Source organism: Dipodomys merriami, unplaced genomic scaffold, assembly GCF_024711535.1.
Source record: "Dipodomys merriami isolate MVZ:Mamm:240054 unplaced genomic scaffold, mDipMer1.0.p SCAF_112, whole genome shotgun sequence".
NCBI lineage: Eukaryota > Metazoa > Chordata > Mammalia > Rodentia > Heteromyidae > Dipodomys > Dipodomys merriami.
The window spans coordinates 1-25196 of NW_027202405.1; the positions used below are offsets into that span (position 1 = coordinate 1).

General features: G+C 35.0%; 1 protein-coding gene across 1 annotated transcript in view; it reads left to right on the forward strand.

The window, feature by feature from the left end:
* Positions 1-4244: 4244 nt before the first annotated feature.
* Rfx6 (regulatory factor X6) overlaps positions 4245-25196 on the forward strand; it is a 37181-nt gene continuing 16229 nt past the window's right edge. The window contains exons 1-5 of the mRNA XM_070015300.1: positions 4245-4318; positions 5604-5631; positions 18648-18755; positions 24353-24430; positions 24547-24660. Of these exons, the coding sequence (XP_069871401.1) occupies positions 24368-24430; positions 24547-24660 (177 nt within the window). The 5' untranslated portion in view covers positions 4245-4318; positions 5604-5631; positions 18648-18755; positions 24353-24367. The remainder of the gene's footprint in view (positions 4319-5603; positions 5632-18647; positions 18756-24352; positions 24431-24546; positions 24661-25196) is intronic.

The following is a 25196-nucleotide window of genomic DNA, read 5'->3' on the forward strand; positions in this document are numbered from 1 at the left end:
AGCCACAGCTCTACTTCTGGATTTTTGGTGGTTAATTCAAGATAAGATTCCCATATGCTTTCCTGCCCAGACTGGTTTACAATCTCAATCTTCAGCTCTCAGCTTCCTGAGTAGCTAGAATTACAGGTCTGAGCTAACAATGCCTGGTGAGAGATATTTTTAAACTGTATCAAAATTTAACATTTAAGTAAATAACAATCCAGGCACAACTTATTTAATATATTTTTGTTTATAGTTTTCTTTATGAAATATAATTATTCTCAATTTTTTTCATGTTATTCATTCAGTTACTCAGCAAATACTTTTTGACTTCCTCTTTCAGGAAGATTACTTTCTAGGAGCCCATGTTTCTGTATAGAATGTGAAATTCAAAATATTCAGTGCCAGTGGTGTAGGCTTTAATGATTTACCATTATTCTCTGTGTTTGCCAGGATTCACGATGTATTTGAGGAGCGGAGGTGCCACGCACAAACACACTCCAACTATATTTTACACAACAATTTCTAATTGTAAGCAAATGAGACGCAAAATTAAATATAACTGATGAGAGTTTTTTTTAAATTTAATTTTATTTTATTTGTGAACATACTGTACAGAGGAGTTACAATTACATGGGCAGGATAATGCATACATTTCTTACCAAGCATTGCAGCCTCCTCCTTTGTTTACCCTTCACATCCCTTCCCAGCCTCCCCCCCCCCATCTCAATCCTATTCCTTCCCCCCCCCCCCCCCCGCACCGACATTGTAAAGCTCATTTTGGACATGACAAATTGTACTTCTCATTGTTGCAACAGGTCCACCTGTATCCTTAAACAACTGGTTTTTCCCCATCTCCTCCACAAGTTATACTGACATCAAATATAGTGAAAGCAGGGGTTATACTGTGGGGGAGGGACATACAAAGCAACAAAGAGATAATCTTATAAATGCGTTAGAAACACATGCATGAAAGAAAAAAACATTAAAATACACATCTAAGGGTTCATTTTCCTGACATCACATTATCTGATCTTTTCCGCTTGACTCATACATATACTAGATATTGCAAATAAGGGAAACCATGGGACCTATGTTTCTTTGGGCCTCGCTTACTTCACTTAATATAATTTTTTCCAAGTTTTTCCATTTCCTAACAAATGGGGCAATGTCATTCTTTCTGATGGAGGCATAGAATTCCATTGTGTATATATACCACATTTTCTTGATCCATTCATCTACTGAGGGGCATCTGGGTTGGTTCCATATCTTAGCTATGGTAAATAATGCTGCAATAAACATAGTTGTGCTGGTAGCTTTAGTGTGGTCTTGTTTGTAAACATTTTAAATGCAGTGGGATTGCTGGGTCATAGGGGAGTTCTATGTGAAGACTTTTGAGGAACCTCCATACTGCTTTCCAAAGTGGTTGAACAAGTTTACATTCCCACCAACAATGAAGTAAAGTTCCTTTCTGTCCACATCCCCTCCAGCATCTGTTGTTGTTAGAGTTCTTGTTTTTGCCATTCTAACTGGAGTGAGGTGATATCTCAATGTTGTTTTGATTTGCATTTCTTTTATGGCTAGGGATGTTGAACATTTCTTCATGTGTCTATTGGCCATCCTTCTTTCTTCTTCAGAGAAGTTTCTCTTTAAGTCTTTCGCCCACTTATTTATTGGGCAACTGATGAGAGTTTTATCAACCCACCAAATCATCACTAACAAATAAGATAATAGCTTTTGTCCATATGCCTTAATGTCTGAAAACCATATATTTAATATGTTCTTCTTTTTCTTTTTCTGTACTTCAAGTGTTAAACCAGCATATTCTTAGTGAATTAGTGTGCTCTCGAGATTAACAGGCTTAAATTTTGCCTTTAAATTCATAGTATTTTAAAATAACCTTTTTTGAATAAATCACGTAGCTTGAACCCCTGATCTGAAGTGGAAATCCCAATAATATTGCACTTGAGGTTGTGACAGTTTGTGATAATGAATGTAATTGTTTTTTCTTGAAATAGATGCCTCAACAAGTAGTAATTGCTTCTATCATTATCTGTGTTGCAATATGTATTACAGAGTTGCAATTCTTTCTTTGAATGAATTCACCCTCCTCCCCATGCATAGAATATCAGCTCCAGGTTCCAGACCCTCTGCAGCTACTTGCTCTTCACTACATAATGCATAATAAATACTAATACGTTTTTTTTAAGAAAAGAGAGTGTACCCTTAGTGGTTTTCTATCTCCTGGCAGATTTATAAGAATGCATAGATAGAACACTGAGCTATAACAGTATAATCTACATTATGGGATATTATTAATGAGAAGAAAAGATACGGCTTCTCCTATATAGAGCTAAGGTAGCTAGCTAAGTCATTTTTCTGGTGTCTAGGTTGTCGTTGTCATTAGTTTGAAAGGACTTTTTGAGGGATAGATAGAAAATTATTGATTCTGAATTCAAGTAGAAATTTTAAATACTGCTATTTGTAAAGATAACCTGCACAGTACAGATAACAGCCCAAGTCAGTTTCTAAAGTAGAGGAACAAATTAGTGTAATGAAACCACTCTTAATGTCATGAGTAAGATAAACAAGGTCAACTCCATATTAGTTAATATTAATGGGGTCCTGAAGGATGTAGCAATTCAAAAGAAATGTGATCATCGGGTAGTTTCAAACTTGGAAATGTGCTTTGCCTCAGTGCTGGTCAGGGTGATTCCTGTTCCACTATTAGCAAGAATCTAGTTCAGGAGGTCATGAACTGGGGTAGGATTTGAAATATGCATATTCTTCAGCATAGTTTCCATGTGTGTTTTGTTCATCATTATACTGACAATGGTTGCAGTGGCCAGGCAAGTATGTACTCTTACTACTTACTGAACTCATATTCACATCTTCTCTTTCTGCTTACAGAACTCCTATTTACATCTTCAGCTTACAATTAGTTTCAAAAAAGAGAAGTAATTAGTTTCTTCTCAGTCTACATGAAAAATCACTTCACTATGGAATAACATTGCTTCCATGTAGCAAAAGGTTAGAGATAAGAAACAAGGAGCTAGAAGTTGTTATAAAAGAAGATTATCGACTCCTATAGCAGTGTTTAATATATGTTGTATTAGCAAATGGCTAACACAGTTATTTGAAAGATACAGCCTATAGAAGAACAGCAATCTTTATAAAATGACATGCAATTACATTATAACAGCTGCCCATTCTAAGAGATTTCCTTGTTCTCAAAACCACTTGTTTTAATTCTTCCTGGATGCGGTGATCTGAAGTCTAGTAAGGGAAATTTTAGTACTTAATCCAGACTCCAAGCCTCATTAATTCTATTAATGTACAAGATTAAATGTTATCTAAATCTACTAAGTTATTTATAAATTTAAAGTTTTCCCCTTGTCTGTTTCTGTTAATGTATGGGTTTTGGTAAGACCTTTTTGAATTAAGCTTTCTTCTTTTAGTTTCTAATTAGTGATATAAATTAGTTTAGTATTTTGAGGATTTTTTATGTTTCTTTTTTGTTTATGGTATCAAGCCAAATATTTAATCTTTATATTTTACCCCATCTGTAAAGTGAAGAAAATAAGAGCAATTTTGTAAAATTTCATTAAGATAAAATTATACACATAGTATGTTCAATTTAATGAGTACATATAATACGTAGTCTAGAAATAACTATTGTTTTTATTAGTTCTTTTTGAAATGTTATTTTGTTGTAAAGATGCTGCACAGATGGGTTACAGTTACATGAGTAAGGTAATGAGTACATTTCTTGTCAAGCATTGTTACTTCTTCCGTTCCTCTCTTGGTCCCAACATACTTTTTCTTTTTCCTTGTGTATCCTAAGATTTTTTCCCCCTACTCTGTAAAACTGGGTCAGTTATGATACTCCTATGATCAGATGAACAGATTAGTACTTTCAGTTTATGCCAAGAACTTGAAAATGACTTCCCTGCCTACCACAGCAATAACAGACATTCATTAACCTCCATCATTCCACATGACTGTTTCATCCAGAGGCTGCAGTCCACGGGCAACCATCACCTTCTCTTTATTTTGTTCTTTCCCCCGTCTTCTTTTAAAATTTTATTTTATTGTAAAGATGAAGCATACAAATGAAAGACAGACACAAGTGAGCAGTGGTCTTTCCCCTTTATCCAGGAGCCACAGTTCTCACTGCGGTCCCTTTAGTTCCATCTAAGTCTCTTCTTCGCCTTCATAACCCTCTTCATTAACGTGGAGCTCCTTCCTGTCCTTGCCCTAGGTATCATTACTATGGGATTGGCATCAAAGAGAGCAGTGCATATTACCACTCCGTGTATTCTGGGAAGGGCCTGACAAGGTAGAGTCACACCATATTCAAGACACGTTCTCTACATTTCTTTTATATTTCTTTTAATATGCATGATACCTATTGAGCAAAATGACTTTCAAATTTTCCCCTCAAAATGCTTTCTTCTAATCTTCCAACTTTAATTTGAACATTGTATGAACATTTTAATGATATAGTCTTGATTTCTTAGTAAAATGTCACAATTTGTAATAATGAAAAATTAGTGGTAAGCTAAGTGTGCTAGAGAACCAAAGAGCAATCATGGTTTTTTGTTTTGTTCTGTTTCTTTATCATTGCTGTTGCATTTGCTGTTGTTTTGGTGCATGTGCTGGCCTGGGGCATAATCTCAGGCCCTGTCCACCATTCCTATGCTTTTTTGCTCTAGGCTAGTGTTCTACCACTTGAGCCACAACTCCCACTTATGGCTTTTTGGTTGTCAAATGGACATAAGAGTCTCTACACTTTCCTGCCTAGACTGGCTTTAAACGTGGATCCTCAGATTTCAGTCTTCTGAGTAGCTAGAATTACTGGAGGTGGCCCACCAGAGCCCACTGTAAACTTACTGTGAATTAATATTTTCTCATAAGACTGGATCTAATTTCAGATTGAATTCAATAAAATAAACTCAAAATAATGTACCAGGAGACAATTTGTGTTAAAGATTTGTGTGTGGACTATAGCCTTACCAAGATGTTTGAATATTCTTATATTTTAGTAAAATGAAGCTATTTTACCTGTTTGGGTCTCTGTGACAGAAAAATCATAAATGAATACGAAGAGCATACTGCTTTAAGCTTCCATGAGGCATATACTAGTAGATGAAGTGATATACAATAAAACAAGTGAAAATATATAATTGTTCAAAAAGAAACAGAATAGTTTAAACTCCACCTGAAATTACCTTTACTACTCTTATTTCTTAACAGAACATATTATTTTTACAATTAATGTATTTTGTGGGAAAAAAGTCATCACGATGGCAGATTGCTAGCCACTGCTTATTAGAAAATGTAAATGAAGATTAGAATTCACAAAAATCTTTAGAGATCCTTTGCTTGCCTCAGTGGTTAGCTGACTTTTATAAATATATCTCACTTTATTTTCTCCTAAATGACTTCTATTTACTTTTACAAAGCGGAGAAACATGCTTTGGTTCTTTTGAAAATCTAAACACTTTCTCCAATTTATGTCACTATCCATATTATCAAGTTCTTACTGTTTCTGGTTTTCTGCATTTCCTTGAATGCTATAATTGTAATTTTTTGAACTAATGAAAAATGTACTGATTTTTAAGGTTTTCTGGGAGCAAGCTAAAGAATGAGGTAAGAAATATTTTCATCTCTAGTATTTATTTCTTGCACTATGTCTTACAAACTCAACCATACTTGACAATCTTCCCCATGTGTAAATCCAGAAAAAAATTGTTAGTTTATCAGAAACTTCTTGGAAAACTGAGAACTTCAGATCCAGCTAAGATAGACTATGGGCAATGAATGCATATTTACATAGATCTACTGGACAACTGCAAATCAATCTAGAAGAGATAATTTCTTCAGTGATTTTTATCTAATATCAGATACTTAGGAGATTTTAAAAAGAAGCAGAAGGAGGAGGAGGAGAAGGGGAAGAGGAGAAGGGAAAGAGGAGAAGGAAGAGGAAGAAGGAGAAGAGGAGGAGACTATCATTGGTCCCCAACCAAACCCCCCAAAATCTAAATTTATGATACTGAAATAATTTATCTTTGGACATTTTAAAAAACCTATTTAAAAAACCTTTTATAATCATCAAAGAGCTCCAATGTTATGTTATACTATAATTGAATACTTTGTAAATGTGCTCATGCATGCACAGATACGTGCATGCGCTGCCCTCCCCCCCCCCCCCCAGTCTTTCTCTCTTGGCTTTCTCACTCACCTCTCCTTAAAGAACAGATCACCAAACTGTCTTTATCTGAATCAGACTACCATTAGGGACTGCATGGCTAATTAGGCACATGATAAGGCCACATTATCTTCATCTTAACAAATCATTAAAACAAGGTGCCACAGAACTAAGGGCACATTACAATGGGTTGCATGGTAAATTTGAACTTCAGGTAAAGTGTAACTCCATTTTAGCTGGTTGAAATGACTCAAGCATATTATCTTAAATAATAAAAACCTCCAACATTCTGAAATAACTAATTTCTTTACAGTAATGGTTATTGACATAGCAAACTCCCTCATATTGCTCTTATTATCAATGAAATAATAACTTTTTATTAAAATAAACAATTGTGAGATTGTAAAATTATTGATTTAGAAATACACTTTGGTTCACTAAAGATTAGGTCAGTAGAGCTTTTAAGTGATTCTTGCAGGTGTTTGTTCTCCCAGTTTGATGAAGCTGCAAGTGTTAGTGAGCCATTAGCTCACAAGCCAAGAGCACAGGAAGTTTTTCTTCCTTAAATTATATATATATATATATATAATTATATATATATAATTATATACATACACATTTCTCAAGTCTACTTTTCCTTCTTACAAAATGACACCATATATTCAATTATACATTTAGTTAATCAAGTTTAAATAAAATATTCTAGATAAATTAAGGGTGCTCTGCACATCTGTAAGCCCAGCACTATGGAGTTTGAGGCAAAAAGGTGACAAGTTCTGGGCCAGCCTGTGCCACACAGTGAGTTTGAAGCCAACCTGGGGTCTTAAAGTGTCATGTTGATAGATAAGGTAGGAAGGAAGGAAGGAAGGAAGGAAGGAAGGAAGGAAGGAAGGAAGGAAGGAAGGAAGGAAGGAAGGAAGGAAGGAAAGGGAGGGATGGAGGAAGGGAGGGATGGAGGAAGGGAGGGAGGGGGGAGGAAGAGAGGGAGGGAAGAAGGAAGAGAGGGAGGGAGGGAGAAAGGAAGGTGTTAAGGAAAGAAAACGAAGGAAGGAAGGAAAGAAAAATCAATCAATCAACCAATCAGTCAACTCAGAACCTAGAATGAGATGTGAGTAGACCTATGTAATAAGTAGGAGTTGGACTAGGTTACAAATTCTGGAACGAATTGAAGGGAAGAGATAGCATCAGACTGTGTACTATAAACCTTATTCTGGCTATGGATTATTTTAGAAAAAATCTGTAACTCATACTTTTATACCAGTTTCACACAAAATATTGAATGTAGAATGAGTAATTAGAAGGAAATATAGGTAACTACCACCCTTTTCAGGATAGGGAAATCCACTTTTAAAACAAGTAAACAATATTAGAAAAGTAAAGGACAGAAAATGGAATATTCTTTATATCCTAGGCATCATATATAAAATTTGAAGAGAAAAAGATAAATTGGTGAAAATTTCTTCAGCAAAATGACAGTATATCTACTACACAAAAAACTCTACAATGTATTAAAAAGATGAAGACCTAACAAATTATAGAAATGAAATGCTAATCTACATAATAGTGAATAGGTTAATGAATATATATAAATAAGACTACCATAGAAATAAAAATTACAATAATATTTAACATTGTAAAATTACTCTATGTTAAGAAATCATCATGAAGCTACTGATGTGCTGAGAGAAACTCATGTGATAGTAGTGATGGTAGGAAATAGTTGGAAGCTGTATAAGAAGAGACTGTGAAGGTCTAAGGATGTAGCTAATTACAATACTTGCTTGGGTTCTAAGCCTGGCACAGGGGGAAAAATTAAACACTAAAATGATAACATAATAAAAGTGAAAAAGAGACTGAGGAGTCACTCTTCCTGCTAATGTTTCTTTTGCATTAATCCCACAGAGAAATAGAAGTAGAAAATGCCAGCCAAATTTATGCATAAAATTGTTATTGACTTTAGTGAAAACTATACTAACCTAAGTGACTAAAAGTAAAGAAATGGTTATATTAATTACAGGATGTTTTTGGCACTGAATTTTTTCATTTATTGAGGGTCCTTCAATGAAATGGATAGTATTATTTAGGAAAAACAGGATGTAAATGCAAATAAAGTATGTAGATGAGCTAATGTACATGATGGGAAACTTCCATGTCTTTATGACTCATAGAGAGTATCTGTAATACATTATGCAATATGGTGGCCACTGGCCAGATGAGGCTCTTAAAATTAAAAATTAAAATTTGCAGTCATGCATTCTATATTTCAGGTACTTAACAGCCATGTCCCAATAGTGGTCATGATACTGGCTATTTCTATCACGACACAGAGTTCTATGGCCGAGCATTATTTTAGAGTATGTTAAGAACCCATCTCACAATGAATAGGTGCTCATAAAAAGGACAAAGCAATAATGAAAATACACTAGAAGCTAGAAACATGTGTATAGATTTGTGATAGGAAAGTATATAAATAGACAATTCAATGTGAAAAAAAGAATGACTAATACATAGTTTGTAGAATTAGTTAAGATGTCTAGTGTCCATAAGCATGCTCAGTAATTAGTTAGAATCCTATCTTCAGCAATTAAAATGTGCTCAATAAAGATTACTGATTAGGGAAATACAAATTAAAACCACAGTGAGGATTTTATTTAACAATTGGATTTCCTGATGAAAGAAAGATTTTCTTTTCCAGTGATCCTTCCAATATGCCCCAAATTTTGTCTTAATCAATCAGCTAGTGAAGTTTTCATTATATCTTAGAGAATAAGTGCTTTACTTCATATATTACCACCAGAAAATTTCCCTGACAGCCAGTCTCCTTCTCCTTAACATGAACCATTCATGGCTCATTGAATGACTTTGTGCGAAGATCAATATCAAATCCTCCCTCCTTGGGATATGCTTTTCAAATATTTGTAGACTCTTATCATGCTGTCTTTTGTCATCATTTAACCAAGCAGTGCTGCTTAACTCCTTTCATCTTTCTCATAAATCTGCCCCTCTGACCTTCTTAATCATGACTGTCTGCTATAGACTCCTTATTTCCTCTTAGAAATAAGAATGTTTATACTTCACCGAGGCCAAGGACTATCAAAGTTATCAACTGAGAAACAAAATAAAATGAATAAACAAAACAAAGCAAAACAAAAGCCAGACTTTAAGATTAGCTTATAATACAGTTAAAATAACAAACATATTAGAAAATTAAACTAAGCAGATGGTCACCCATCTTTTCTTCTTGTGTGATGTATTCTGGACAGCATATTATTATTAGACTTAACTGACTGTAAAAAATTATCCTTGTACACAATTGCTATGTAACTACGAAAATTTAGATGTTAAATGTTTTGCCTTGTGGTCCTTTGCTTTTTGTTGGTGTTCCACACATTGATTCCACAAAATCTTTAATTCCATAAAAACATTACTTATCAACATAAACATTTTAAGTATTAAAATAAATATGTACACCTTTCTCCTTAATATGAGTTACCTTAGAATGCTGAGATTTCTTGCTGGGAAATGTATTATTTATAACATTATTTTACACACCAAGGTAGGGATTATTTTTAACAACCACATAATGAAAGCTTCAATCCTGCCCTATAGTTTAATAAGAGAGATTTTTTTTTGTGAATCCACCCCAATAATTTTCTCCTTCTTATCATTTTATTAAGATTTGTAAGCCAGTTTTAAAACAAAAAATATAGTAAGTTGTGAAATTATGAAATGTGGTCCCTCTAATTTTGCTCTTCAAGATTCCATTTGATTTTAAATTATTTTTACTTCTGCAAAATGGAAACTAGGGTTTTATACTGAACTTAAATAATTCAGATAGCATTCAGTTAACAATATTAAGTCCTACAGTTCATGAATTTGGGCTGCCTCTCCATTTACTTGAATCATTAATTTTTTTCAGCACTACTTTGTAATTTTCATTGGAAAAATCTTTCACTCCTTGATCAGTTCTTAAGCATTTTGTTTTTTTTTCCCAGGTTATTGTAAATGGAATTGTTTTCTTAATTTAGGTTTCAGGTTATCCATTGTTACTAAATAAAATTACCACTATACTTTTGTGTGTTGACTTTGAATTCTACAGTATGCTGAATTCATTGATTAGTTCCAAGAAATTGTAATCTCTAGGATTGTCTACATTTAAGACCCAGAAATAGATCATTTTACCTTTTTCCTTTCCAGTTTTTATGCTTTTTCTTTTTTTCTACCTAAGTGCTATGGGTAAGATTTCCAGTATCATACACTTCTACTTTAGAGGTGGAGATCCTTGCTTTGTTCTTGATCTTAGAGGAAAACTTTTGACAATCAGGTATGGTGCTTATATATATTTACATATATGTGGCTTTTATTATCTTAAGGTAGTTCCTATTCATAAGGATTTTTCCTTTTTTTTTTTTTTTTTTTTTTTTTTTTTTTTTGGTTGTGGGGCTTGAACTCTGGGCCTGGGCGCTATCCCTGAGCCCTGCAGCTCAAGGCTAGCTCTCTATCGCTTGAGCAGTTGTCTAGTGGTTTATTGGAGATAAAAGTCACATGGGCTTTCCTGCCTGGTCTGGCTTTGAACCATGATTCTCAGATCTCTGCCTCCTGTGTAGCTAGGATTACAGTGTGAGCCACTGGCGCCTGACTTCCTTGATATTTTTATTGTGAAAGAATAGGAGTTTCCCAAATGCCTTTTCAATTGACACTGATCGGTTGAAGTCTTTATGTGTTTTATTTCCCCTTTATTCTGTTAATATTAATGAGTATTAATATATTGAACCATCTTTGCAGTCAGGAATAACATATACATGGTGTACAATCTTTTAAATATTCTCCTGGATTTGGTTTACTACCATTTTGTTGATTTTTTTCCACACTAAAGTTTATGAAATATTACTCCATTGTTTGCTTGCAGGTTTTTGTTTTTGTTTTTGCCTGGCTCTCATAGCAGGGCAAAGAATAAGTTTGGTATCAGGCCACAGAATCAGTTTTAAACTCTTCTCTCCTTGTTTATTTTGTGGAAAACTTTCGTACTCATATCCTGTTATTATTGATCACCATAATTATTTTAGTTGCAGATTATGCTATGAGTGCAGATATGACATCTGGCTTTTTTGTCTTGGCTTATCTTATAAGGCATAGTGACAACATTCCTTCCTCCCTTCCTTCGTTCCTTCCTTCGTTCCTTCCTTCCTTCCTTTCTTTCTTTCTTTTTTCTTTTTCTTTCTTTCTTTCTTTCTTTCTTTCTTTCTTTCTTTCTTTCTTTCTTTCTTTCTTTCTTTCTTTCTTTCTTTCTTTCTTTCTTTCTCCTTCCTTCCTTCCTTCTTTCCTTCCTTCCTTTCTTTCTTTCTTTCTTTCTTTCTTTCTTTCTTTCTTTCTTTCTTTCTTTCTTTCTTTCTCCTTCCTTCCTTCCTTCTTTCCTTCCTTTCTTTCGTTCTTTCGTTCTTTCTTTCGTTCTTTCTTTTCCAGTCATGGGGCTGGTGGTTAATTAGAGATAAAGAGTCTCATGGACTTTCCTGCCCAGGCTGGCTTTGAACTGTGATCTTCAGATCTTAGCTTCCTGAATAGTTAGGATTTACAGGCATGAGCCACTGGCACCTGGCCACTTTTCTTTTTCTTTTTCTTTTTTAGTTTTTTTATTGTAAAAATATTGCACAGAGAGGTTATAGTTACATGAGCAAGGTAATGAGTACATTTCCTATTTGAGCATTGTTGCCTCCTCCTTTGTTTTCCCCCTAATATCCTTTCCCTCCCACAACTACCCCCTCTCCCCCTCCCCTTCCCTGCCCCCCCAAATTGTAAAGTTCATTTTCTTTTTTTTTTTAATTTAAATTTTATTTTATTTTATTTGAGAAAATACTGTACAGAGGGGTTACAATTACATTGGCAGGATAATGCATACATTTCTTACCAAGCATTGCAGCCTCCTCCTTTGTTTACCCTTCACCTCCCTTCCCAGCCTCCCCCCTCCCCCCCCACCCAATCATACCCCCCTCCCCCCCCCCAAACCGACATTGTAAAGCTTGCTTTGACATGACATTTTGTAATTCTCCTTGTTGCAACAGGTCCACCTGAATCCTTAAACGACTTGTTTGTCCCCATCTACTCCACATGTTATACTGACATCAAATAAAGTGAAAGCAGGGGTTACACTGTGGGGGAGGGATGTAAAGTTCATTTTCAACATAGTGTTTTGTACATCTCATTGTTACAACGGGTCAACCTATATCCTTATTTAAGCATTTTGTTTTTTCCCTTCCCCTCCCCGAATTAGAGAAGTGTATATACAAGATGCAGTTTGGTTAAGTGTCTTTTCATTTCTGTAGGGCTAACCTTGAACATTTCTCCGTTAGCCTAGTGACCTAACACACTTCTGTTATCTGAGAAATGTTTTAATTTCTCCTTCAGTCAGTTATTGTATATATTTAAGATTTCCAATACATTGTATAAGATCCACATATATAGTGAGGAGTTGCTGTAATGGAATGCATTAACACGTCTCACTTGTGGGAAAAGCAGCTATGATCTCATTTTAGCAAAGCTCTTGAACATATTAACATTTTCTACAGTGCTATTATTGAAGATTGGATCTTTTGACATGCTCATCCTGCATGTTGGTACTTTATATCATTTGACCTAAATTTTCTCGTTTCCTCCTCCTGAGCTCTCATAATCACTTTATCTTTATCTCTATATAGGCTTCTTTTAGAGCTCACATATAAGTGAGGTGATGAAGTATTTTTCTCTGGGTGCTTATTTCACTCAGTAGGATGTTTTCTGGGTTCAACTATGTTATGGAAAATGGTAAAATTACCATCTTATAAAGCTACTTATACACTCACATAAATTTATTTATGTATTCATTATTTATATATACAGTTATATTCTATACTTATATATTGTATATTCATATATAGTTATCATTATTTATTTGTTATATAAATAAATTTACATATAAATTAATTTATATATTCCAAGGTATATTTTAGGTATATGGATGACTGGATAAAGAAATTATATATGTGTGTGTGTATATATAATACATTCCATATATAGTGGAATAGAATTGTGTTCTATTTAATTATAATTACATTTTGTAATTATATCATGTTTATATTTAATTATATCTAAATTCCATATATAATGGAATATAATTCAATCTTTTAAAGAAAAGTGGAAGTTTCCCTTTGATATTGAATTATCAGTCCACCGCATCTGTCTTCTAAAGTTTCTAAAGAAAAATTTATTGATGCAGTTAGTGAGGAAAATTTGTAAGTAATAAGCCACTTCTCCTTTATTTCTCAGGATTCTTTGTCAGCTGAGTGAGATGGTTCATGATTGTAACCCTAGTTCTTAAAGGCTGAGATGAGAAGAATTAGGGTTCAAGGCTAGCCTAGGCAAAAAGACCCATCTCAAGTAATAAAAAAAACCGAGGGCAGTGGCAGGTTCCTGTCATCAAAGATTTTTGAGAAGCACCAACAAGAGGATTTGAAGTCCAGACCAGCCCATGAAAGACTTTATTTTAAAAATAATCAAAGAAAAAAGGGCTAAGCATGAGGTTCAAGTAGTAGAGTACCTGTATAACAGCACAAAATAGTGAGTTCAAGCCCTATTAAAAGATTCTATCTTTCCACAGTTAGATTATAGTAGCTCTTCATGTAAGTCTCTATGAGTTTGTTATCTAGAGTCAATGGTGCTTTGTGAGTGCTTGCATTAATTTCTTTCATCAATCTTTGGCAGGGAAGTTTACAGTTAGGATTTCTTCAAATAAACTCTCTTTCTCTCTGTTTCCCTCTCTCTCTTTCTCTCTCTCTCCTCCCTCTCATTCTCTCCTCTCCATTTCTTCCTCTCTCTCTCAGCTTTCTGGAACTTCTTAGTTTGCATGTTGGTTAGCAGATGCTGTTCCACAAGTTCCATATGTTCGCTTCATCTTTCGTTGATTTCTTTTCCATTTTATTTATGACTCCACAAATTCTTTTTCTCCTTTTTATCTTTCTTCTGTCTGATCAAATCTGCCTTCACAGACCTCTAATCTATAAAAACCCTAAAATTAATGAAAATAAATTCCAGAGATCAAAATACAAAATCTGGTGCTTTCAATGCCCCTCCCTTCCCAGAAATACCACCTCTGTATTGTGAAGTAGGAATACCACCTCTGTACTGTGAAGTAGGAAGCCATTCTTATCTGCTAATTGGCAATGCCAGTTTTACCATGTAAGGATAGAGCTATCCATTCCATTCCATTCTTTTGCCTTTTTCTCTGCTTCTATCACCATGTTATTCAGTATGTACTTGCCGTATGTCTTCTTGTAGACTTTATCTTTGTAACACCATATACATTTTAGATTCATCTTTTACATTTCACATACACACACAAAGAAAACCTGCTGGGATTTTTGTTGGGATTGCATTTGAAAACAAGATGAATAGTTTATAATTGACAACTTTTTCAACATCAAATCTTCTTATTCATAATAATATAATATGTAATATCTTTTAAAGGAAACGTTAGTCATTTTGTTATAAATATTTATACTCAAGTAGACTCTAACATATTCTAATATTTGTTATTATGTACAGTATCTTTTTATGTCATATTCTTTTTATTTTTATTTTTTATTGTTACTAGGACTTAACCTCAGGGCCTAAATGCTGTCCCTTAGCTTTTTTGCTCAAGACTGCCACTCTTCCACTTGAGCCACACTTCTTCTGGCTTTTTTGGTGGTAAATTGGAGACAAGAGTCTCACAAACTTTTCTGCCTAGGTTGGCTTTGAACTGTGATTCTCAGTTTTTAGCCTCTTAAGTAGCTAGTATGACAGGAATGACCCACCAGCACCTGGCCACAGCATGGGTGGCTCATACTTGTCATATTTATCCCCTGAGAATAGAAATTCAATCGACTTTGAAATGGATCTTTTTTTTTTTTTGTGAAAATACTATACAGAGGGGTTACAATTACATGGGCAAGATAATGAGTACATTTCTTATCAAGCATTGTTGCCTCCTCCTTTGTTTCCCCTTCCCATCCCTTCCCATCTCCCACCACCTCACCTACCTGAAATGGGTCTTAAACTCAGTAAATTAACTAAAATACTTAATTGGCATAACTTTAAAATTCTGATATAGTGTTGAGCATAAGATAAAAGCGGATTATTTTATCCAGATTGTGATTTATAAGGAAATTTTATGGTATTTTACCATTTAGTGAGGCATACGTTATTTATGTAATGAGTTTCTTTTTATAATGAAATAAGCTTTTATTTATTTTTAATGAGAGAGAGATAGGAAGAGATAGAGAGACGGAGTGAGAGAGAAAGAATAATGAATGGCCTTTGGATTTTGGAGAAATGTTTTTTTTTAATATTCAGCCCTTTTTTTTATTATGAAAACACTGTACAGAGGGGTTACAATTACATGGGCAAGATAATGAGTACATTTCAGCCCTTATTTTTATTTATTCATTTTTTTCTATTGTGAAAATACTATACAGATCAAGCATTGTTGCCTCCTCCTTTGTTTCTCCATCCCTTCCCATTTCCCCCCCTCCCCCCTTACCTCCTCCCTCCAGCCAAAGTTGTAAAGTTCATTTTTCGACATAACGACTTGTACATCTCATTGTTGCAATATAATTTGTGGAGAGGAAGGGCAAAAACAACTCATTTAAATAGGGATACAGGTGGCCCTATGTTGTTTTGTGATTATTTTCACCCTTATTCTTTGGGATCATTCTTATGCCTTGCTGGATTTATTTTGCTGATATTTTGTTTGAAACTATTATAATAACAGCGATTAGTGAACCGACCTAGAGTTTTTCTTTCATTTTTCTACCCCTGTCTAGTGTCAAATTACTTGGCAAGTGTTTCTTCTCTTCTGTGTTCTAAAACCAAAAATCTCTTTTAAAAATTTATTTTTATTGTGAAAAATACTGTACAGAGGGGTTACAATTACATGGGCAAGATAGTGAGTACATTTCTTATGAAAGGAGGCTTCTTATCAAAGCCTCCTCCCTTGTTTCCCCTTCCCATCCCATCCTCCCGACCCCCCACCCAACCCTCCTCCCCCCCACCAAAGTTGTAAAGTTCGTTTTCCACATAACGACTTGTACTTCTCATTGTTGCAATGGGTCCACCTGTATCCCTAGTTAAACGATTTGTTTTTGCCCTTCCCCTCCACAAATTATACCAACATCAAATACAGTGAAAGCAGGGGTTATACCATGGGGGAGGGACATACAAAGCAACAAAGAAATCACCTTATAAATGTGTTAGAAACAATCGCATGAAAGAAAAAAAAAACATTTGAATACATATCTTAGGGCTCATTTCCCTAACATCAACTTATCTCACCTTTTTTGCTTGACTCAGACATATACTAGATATTGCAGATAAGGGAAGCCATGGGACCTATGTTTCTTTGGGCCTGGCTTACTTCACTTAATATAATTTTCTGAAACCAAAAATCTTTTAAGCTTGAATTACCAGTCTCCAGAATGCTTGAAAACACCTGCCAAATCTTGTATCCTTTTGCTTATAATATTTCCTTACTAGTAATATAACTATTTTATTTCTAACTTGAATTTTACAATATTTGTATGTTCATAGTCATTTTTTACATTTAACTTACATTTTACATGATGACATATACATTATTTTTGTTTACTTTTCCTGTTTCATCAATCATTTCTTGAATGAATAAATCAGATTATTTCAATTAAGGTAAAATATACAAGAAAAAAACTGCAAACCTTGTTAAAATTTGAATTTAAGTGCATTTTGTTATGTGGCTCTATCAGACATTTTTATATTTTGTTGTAACATTTTCTTCTTTTAAAGATGAGCCAAGTGCAGTGGTACAAGCCTGTAATCCTAGCTACCTGAGAAGTGGAAGCTAGGACTAGCGGAGGCAAAGAGTTTTTGTGGCTCCATCTCAGTCTCTGCTGAGTCAAGGTGGCACTGGGCACTCTCCGCCATCCATAGCTACAGGAGGAAGAGCACAGTAGAAGAGCACAGTCTTCCCCAGCTTAAAGGGGAAATGCAAAGAGGGGCTTGGTGGTGTGGCTCAAAGAATAAAGCGCCTCCCTACCAACCAGTTCAATCTCTAATACTGCCAATAAAAAGAAAGGGATTATTTGTCATCATTTCTAATTAAATTTTTTATTGTGAAAATACTGTACAGAGGGGTTACAGTTACATGAGCAAGGTCATGAGTACATTTCTTATCCAGCATTGTTGCCTCCTCCTTTGTGCTAGTTAATTAATTTAAAATATTTGATTAATTGAAAAGATTTATTCTTTATTATGATTAGAATAGAGGTTAAGGCAAAAACTTGCAACTTAATTTGGAAAAAATGGATTTCTAAATTTTTTAGTATAAAATTTGTTTAAAAGGTTATATAGGCAATCATCATTCAACATGAAATCAGTGCTATTAAAGTATCTGGTGTTTAACCACACAAAAGTCTTCCCAACTTTTTTCTGTTCTATCATGGTAAGTCTACAAAGTTCTACAAAGTCTAGGTTTGATAAGACAGGGTGGGAACTAAGTCTATTTATGTCAGCAATAAATCTTTGTCTAGTAAACATACTTAATATGACAGAGGTAAACAAAGATACACCAGGTAGTGTGAGAAATGTATGGGAATGAACAAAATTTCATCCCTGCCAAGAACATTTTATTTCCATAACTAAGCTCATTTTATTATTTGCCCAAACTCTGTATTACAGTACAGTTAGTGAAATGTTGTTTTAGATCAGGAATAACTAGTTACTGCCTGAGAGTGATTCACAATGATTCAGTTCTGTTATTAATATAGTATATTTTTTTCTATGTAGATGTCTTAAAGGTACATTTGGCATTGCAGCAGCATATATTATATATTTGTGAATTGTTCAAATTTGCTAGAAACTGCTAGAATTGTTCTTCCCTAAGGACAACATGTATTTGAACTTTAGGGTGACAGAAGATTGATGTGGAAAAGTTCTGAATATTAATTTGGAAATCAGATTTTGACTCCACTAAAATTTTTGGTAATTACTAGGTTATCTCTGAGTCTAAATAAATTAATTTACTTATCATCTCACTAACACAATCTATAAATCAAAAGTCAGGATTTTCAATTCGTGATTCTCTTATAGTTAAAATAATATTAATAAAACTCCTAAATAGATATCCCTAAACTTATGCTATTTAGCTAATTTAATTTAAGTTTAAGCTCAAAATGCTTTAGAAACTGACAAATATTTGGTGTGATAGGAAAATATTCTTATAATAAATTGCTTGTGGTTTAGAACTAATTTGACTGACATATTTAGTTTGTGCTATTACAAGTTGCCCAAGTCCTTTGAATGGTCCAAGTCCTTCAAATTGTAAGAATGAAGAATAACATTTTTGGGGTTCTATCTTATTACAGTTGTGTTTTATATCCACTTATTGATTTATTTCTTTTTATTTTATAAATTACAGGGTGGTTTCACTCGTAAATATTCACTGAGCTCAAAAACAGGAACACTTCTTCCAGAATTCCCCAGTGCTCAACACCTTGTGTACCAAGGATGCATTTCTAAGGACAAGGTATCAATTAAAGATATTTCTCTATTGATTTTCTGATATGTGAGTTCCATATCTCCATTTGCTGGGAAGCTCATAGCACTTGGAGGAAGCAGTCAGAAACCTGCATAATCAAACAGAAATGACTGATTTATAGGAGAGACAAATGTTTACTAACATTGATTAAACACTTTTCAATTAATTATTTACCATCTCTATGATAGCTTGTAATCAGAAGGTAGTGAAATAAACCTTAAAATGCTATAGATTATATTTTTAACTTGACCCTATAGTAAGGAAGAAAAAGCTAGAATATGTCTATTGTGTACAGTTTTTTTAATTGATAAAATGAAATTAGTTTATAGGTAGCGCCATTGTACTTCAGGAAATAGTCATTAAGCATCTCTCTGGGACAGACTCTGCTTCTAACACTGAGCAGGAGATACTCAGAGAATGCCAAGACTATACAAGAAGACTCCTTTAAATGTTAAAATTCTGGTCAGGTGCCAGTGACTCATGACTGCAATCCTAGGTCTTCAGGAGGCTGAGATCTGAGGATCAGAGTTCAAAATCGGCCTGAGAAGGAAATTCTGTGAGACCTTTCTCTCCAATTAAGCACTAAAAAAGCTGGAAGTGGAGCTGTGGCTCAAGTGGTAGCGTACCAGTTTTAAAGCAGAAAAGCTGAGAGACAGCACCCGGACACTGAGTTCACACATACACACACACACACACACACACACACACACACACACACACACACACACACACACACACACACACACATTCTACAATGCAGTGCTAGTCTACATTTGCAGTTCTTTATTATTATTATTATTAATTTTTTTATTGTGAAAATACCGTACAGAGGGGTTACAATTACATGAGCAAGGTAATGAGTACATTTCTTATCAAGCATTGTTGTCTCCTCCTTTGTTTCCCTTTTCTTCCCATCCCTGCCCTCCCATCCCCCCAACCCACCCCCCACCAAAGTTGTAAAGTTCGTTTTTCGACATAACGTCTTGTACATCTCATTGTTACAATGGGTCAACCTGTATCCCTATTTAAATAATTTGTTTTTTCCCTTCCCCTCCCCAAATTATACCAACATCAAATACAGTGAAAGCAGGGGGAGAGACATACAAAGCAACAAAGAAATCATTTCATAAATATGTTAGAAACAATAGCAAGAAAGAAAAACAATTTAAGTCCTTATCTTGGGGTTCATTTCACCTAACGTCAACTTATCTGACAGTTTCTGCTTGACTCAGACATATACTAGTAATTGTAAATAAGGGAAACCATGAGACCTATGTTTCTTTGGGCCTGGCTTACTTCACTTAATATAATTTTTCCCAAGTCTTTCCATTTCCTAACAAATGGGGCAAGGCCATTCTTTCTGTTGGAGGTATAGAATTCCATTGTGTATATATACCACAGTTTCTTGATCCATTCATCTACTGAGGGGCATCTGGATTGGTTCCATATCTTAGTTATGGTAAATAATGCTGCAATAAACATAACTGTGCTGGTAGCTTTAGTATGGTCTTGTTTGTGATCATTTGGGTAAATGTCCAAAAGTGGGATTGTTGGGTCATAGGGGAGCTCTATGTGGAGTCTTTTAAAAGTTAAGAAAGAATTGTTTTCATTATATTCAGACTCACAGATAAACCCTGGTATGAGTTTTTAATGGTTATGCAATGCAGTAGGTCCCCTCTTAGTTACATACTTCCTAGAGTTATTTGTTGAGGTCCTATTGGCTATTTTAAAAGTAAGCCATCCTGTTAAATCAGAGCTTATAACTTCTATGTTTCTTTTATCTAAAGATAATTTGGCTAGCATTGAAGAAAAAAAACATCTTTCTAAAAACATTGAGTTTATTCAAACTCAGGTGTGTGTGTGTGTGTGTGTGTGTGTGTGTGTGTGTGTGTGTGTGTGTGTGTGTGTGTGTGTGTATGTGTGTGTGTGTGTGTATGCCAGTATTGGAACTTGACCTCAGGGCGTCATGCAATTGCTCCACTTTTTCATTCCTGGCTGGTCATCTATTATTTGAGCCACCACTCCAGCCTTACTCATTCAAATTCTCAAGGTATAAACATAGAGAAATATTATTAGCTAATTTTCAACTATATTGCTTTAGCAATGGGTTTGTTTTTTAGAAACAGATCTTAAAATTAACACATTTTTTTAAACTTAAACTCTACTTTTAGGTAGGAGATGCAGAGTAACTTGAAGAGTTCATTTTGATAACAGACATACTATATCTGTTAAGATATTGTATGTATTCGCAGACAGACATGTTGTCAGTTGCTATGATCAGTTACTTTATCAGTAATTGAAGATAATTCTCAGATATTGAATCCAGGTGAGTCTCCAAAGGGACACTCACTTCCTTCTCTAATCATGTGTCTCAAGATTACCTCATATTTTTCTTTGTAGATAGAATGCATAATATTCTGGCTTCTATTGAAGAATTGCTAGCAAATGTTAGCATGCAGCCATTTGTAGGGGAAGCAGCAGAAATCAGTGGGATGGCAGTTCTTCGAGGGAGGGTATCGTTGGGTTGCTTTGGTGGTGAGGATTGCTTGCATGCGAACATGTCATGAAGAAGTTTACCAGGTAAATATACCAGGTGAGTCAGACAGAGAGGAGGAGGTGGAGGACAAGTGACAAAGAAAAATAGAGAGGTGATAGTTGATTTCAGCTTCTAGGCTGACCTTCAAGGAATTCCTTCCTTGTCAGCTTTGCAGGGCTGGATCATTTCTCATTCGCATGACCTATGCCCTCTGGGCTCATTCCTGTGTGTGTCCTCAGGAGCACCAAGGACAGACATTCTTCTTCTCCTCTTAAGGACAGTATAGTCTTTTACCCTCCCTTGTCAGTCACCAAGTTTCCCACATTATCTGTTCTTCCTAAAAAGAGGGTGGAGCTGAAGCTAAATCTTTGAAACTCCTTTTTCAAGAACAAAGAGAGGGTAGAGACTGACTTCTCAGTGAGAAACCTATCAGCTTGAGCTCCGCCTTGCTTCTGAATCGTCATAGGTTACTCAAAGTATTTACCAACTGGACCCCATTTTTTGTTGCCTATCATGGACTGAGTCCTGTCCCTGGCCCACACTCTATAACGTGATATGGATTTTCAAAAAGTTGAATGAAATCATGTTTATAAAGAATGCAAGAACACTACAACAAAAAAACCTGAAAAATATTATTAAATAAACACAGAAAGTACTAATAGTAGTTAGTACTATCAATAGATTTCTTCTTCCTCCTTCTTCCTTCCATCTCTCTCTCCCTCCCTCCCTCCTTTTCTTTCTTTCTCTTTCTCTTTCTCTCTTTCTTTCTCTTCCTCTCTCCCTCCCTCCCTCCCTCCCTCCCTCCCTCCCTCCTTCCTTCTTTCCTTCCTTCCTTCTTTCCTTCCTTCCTTCCTTCCTTCCTTCCTTCCTTCCTTTCTCTCTCTCTCTCTCTCTCTCTCTCTCTCTCTCTCTCTCTCTCTCTCTCTCTCTCCTTCCTTATTTCTTTCTTTCCTTCTTTCTTTCCTGTGCTGGTCCTAAGGCTTAAACTCAGAGCCTGGCTGGCTTCCAACTGTGATGCTTAAATCTCAGCCTCTTGAGTGGCTAGGATTACAGGCATGAGCCACCAGCATCTGCTTTTTAGAGTATTTGGAAGAATGTTTGGCATTGTTATGTCTTCCCTTCCATCTTTCATGTTATCTTGTCCTTGTTTTAAAAATATGCCTTGGTGAAAATTTAAAATAGGAAAGTATAGTGTAGTTCTATTGACTGATAGTAACACATCCTGCCACAAGGCAGCAGGAGTCTAAAGGCTCCTTCTTTGGAAGGAGACTGGTAATTTGCATTTAATCTTTATTCAGCTGTGAGGTTCCACTGCAGGAACAAGGGGTGGAATGCAAAGTGTTAGCATAGGCCAGCCACCCTACCTCCCTGACTCAAAGTAGCTAATGTCCACTGATTTCTTAACATGTACTACAGATCGTTGGAATCATCTCTTTATCTATTCATTCATGGAGGCCTCATACCAACTCTGTTATAGAGTTGCTGCTATATCATGTAAACAACCTCATGAATGTGAATGCCCAAATGTCACATGGAAATGAGTGGCAGATGAGAGAGACAAGATTCATATCTGGGTAACTAAAAGGCCCACCTCTCATTTCTAGTATTGAAACTTTAGTATTACCAATATTAATAATATTATGCATTCTTATGTAGATCATCCTAATGGATAGAGACATTTCCAAAATACAAAATGAAGATTCTAGTTTCAGTAGTGTTGAGTTGTTAGAATAATACCTGGTTCTAATCCATTGCAAAATTTAGAATATGTTCATAACTTTTCTCTTTTTTGCCCATACCTCATCTCTTTTTTATATCTAATGTTCTTTATTCTGCATATACTTTCTCCCTTTCTTCTGCTCTCTTTTTTAAAAAATTATTAAATAGTTGTAAAAAAGAGTTGCCATTAACAAAACAGTTTATAGATACAATGCATCTTGATCCGTGTCATTCCTTTCAACAATCTATTTCCTTATTTTTGGTAGTAGTGGGGTTCTTGAACATATAACCTTCTGTTCATGAGGTAAGACCTGTACAATTTGAGCCATTTCCCTATCTATTTTATGATCTAGCTATTTTTTTCAGTTCAGGGCTAATATAACCTGTGATCCTTCTACCTAGGCCTCACAGGAGAAAAATAGAAGAGATGTAACCAGGATGCCCAGCTTATTTATTGAGGTGGGGGGTTGGGGAGGATCTAAGAAAACTTTTGCCTGGATTGGCTTCAAACCATGCACCTCCCAGTCTCCCCCTATCAAGTAGCTGGGATTACAGATGTGTCTTTACAAATATTTTAAAATTGTGATACCGAGGATCAAACCCAGGATTTCACGCATCCTAAAACACTCCATATCCCCCCAGCCAAGCTGTTTACAAATTTTAAAACTGTGTAATCCAAATATCCAGAGTAACTTGGCAAGAGAGACTATCCATTCATAATGAACATTTAGTGTTTGCAACTATTCGTAGATATGCTATTTGCTACCTTTGTCCATTCTAAATAATATTTAGTCAGGTTGTTTTACTGTGTGGCAGGTATAGTTCATCTTTATTGACTTCTTTTTAGCACAAGTAATATGTTATTAGTATGAGTATTATATTATTACTACTTAAAAGGTAAGGGCTCAGAGACAAGGCAACTTTTGTGGTCAGATGTGGTCAGGTATTCAGTGGAGCTGGGCACTCCAGGTCAGCTGATTTCAGACTTAAAACTTGAAATCACTATACTACACTGTTCCAATGGGGAAAATAATATAGTTTACTGTCTTCTGTTCGTTTTCCTAATACAAAGAATCAAGGTATTGCTTGGGCCATGGGTCCTGGCAGAGCTACCTTTTCCCCATTGTTGTTGTACCATACTGCAATCCTCAAAATATTTGCCTTTCTCCCTTTACAAGCAGTAGTAAAATCCTTGAAATGGAGTTTTGCCTTTATTTTTGACTTCACAGAATTGACACAATATCTGAGGAGCTTAAAGGTGTATGGTAAATGAACAAATGAAGGCAGTATTAAAAGATGCTTTGATTAAGCTTTTTCTTCCTTGAAATAGGTTGATACCCTCATAATGATGTATAAAACTCACTGCCAGTGTATCCTGGACAATGCAATTAGTGGAAACTTTGAAGAGGTAAGGATGACAAAGAATACTGTCTTGACTAGATTATACATGCTTTTATGTCCTGCTCATAATGAGTTCATCTGACAGAAAAATCTTAACATTTGTTCGTTCTCCTCTTTAACTAGATCCAGCATTTTTTATTGCATTTTTGGCAAGGGATGCCTGATCATCTTCTTCCCTTGCTTGAAAATCCTGTCATCATTGACATTTTCTGTGTTTGTGATTCAATTCTTTATAAGGTAAGCTCTTTGGGACAACTTAAACACAAAGCATTTATTTCTTTAAATAGAATTCGATCTAAACTCTTGCAATACATTTATCAGAAATTTAATTCTGACTTGAGATTCACTTTCTGACCAGAAAACAAGAATCATCATAGCACATTCTTACTAATGCATGTAGTTGATAGATTATTTTTGTCTGTAACAAAAACTTTCAATTTTAATAGAAATTTGCATTAAGTAAAACAAACTTGGTCTCTATTTATAGCCAAGAGTGATTCTAAATGTGTTTTACCCATACTTTACCCATGTTTGCTAATGTATGACCACTTCATTAATTTATATTAACTTTCTAAGGTGTTTTCAGATGAAAAAACATCAAGTTCATTTCATGTCCTTAGTGCTTTAAAGAAAAGCAGAATTAGGCACCTTGTAGGATGAATGCCTTGAAAATCTTGAAAGATCAGCTTCCATGCATTATTGTTCAACTGTGGTTCTTAACCAAGTAATATTCCACAAATGTCTTATGAAGTCCCACAAAGATACTCAGAGTG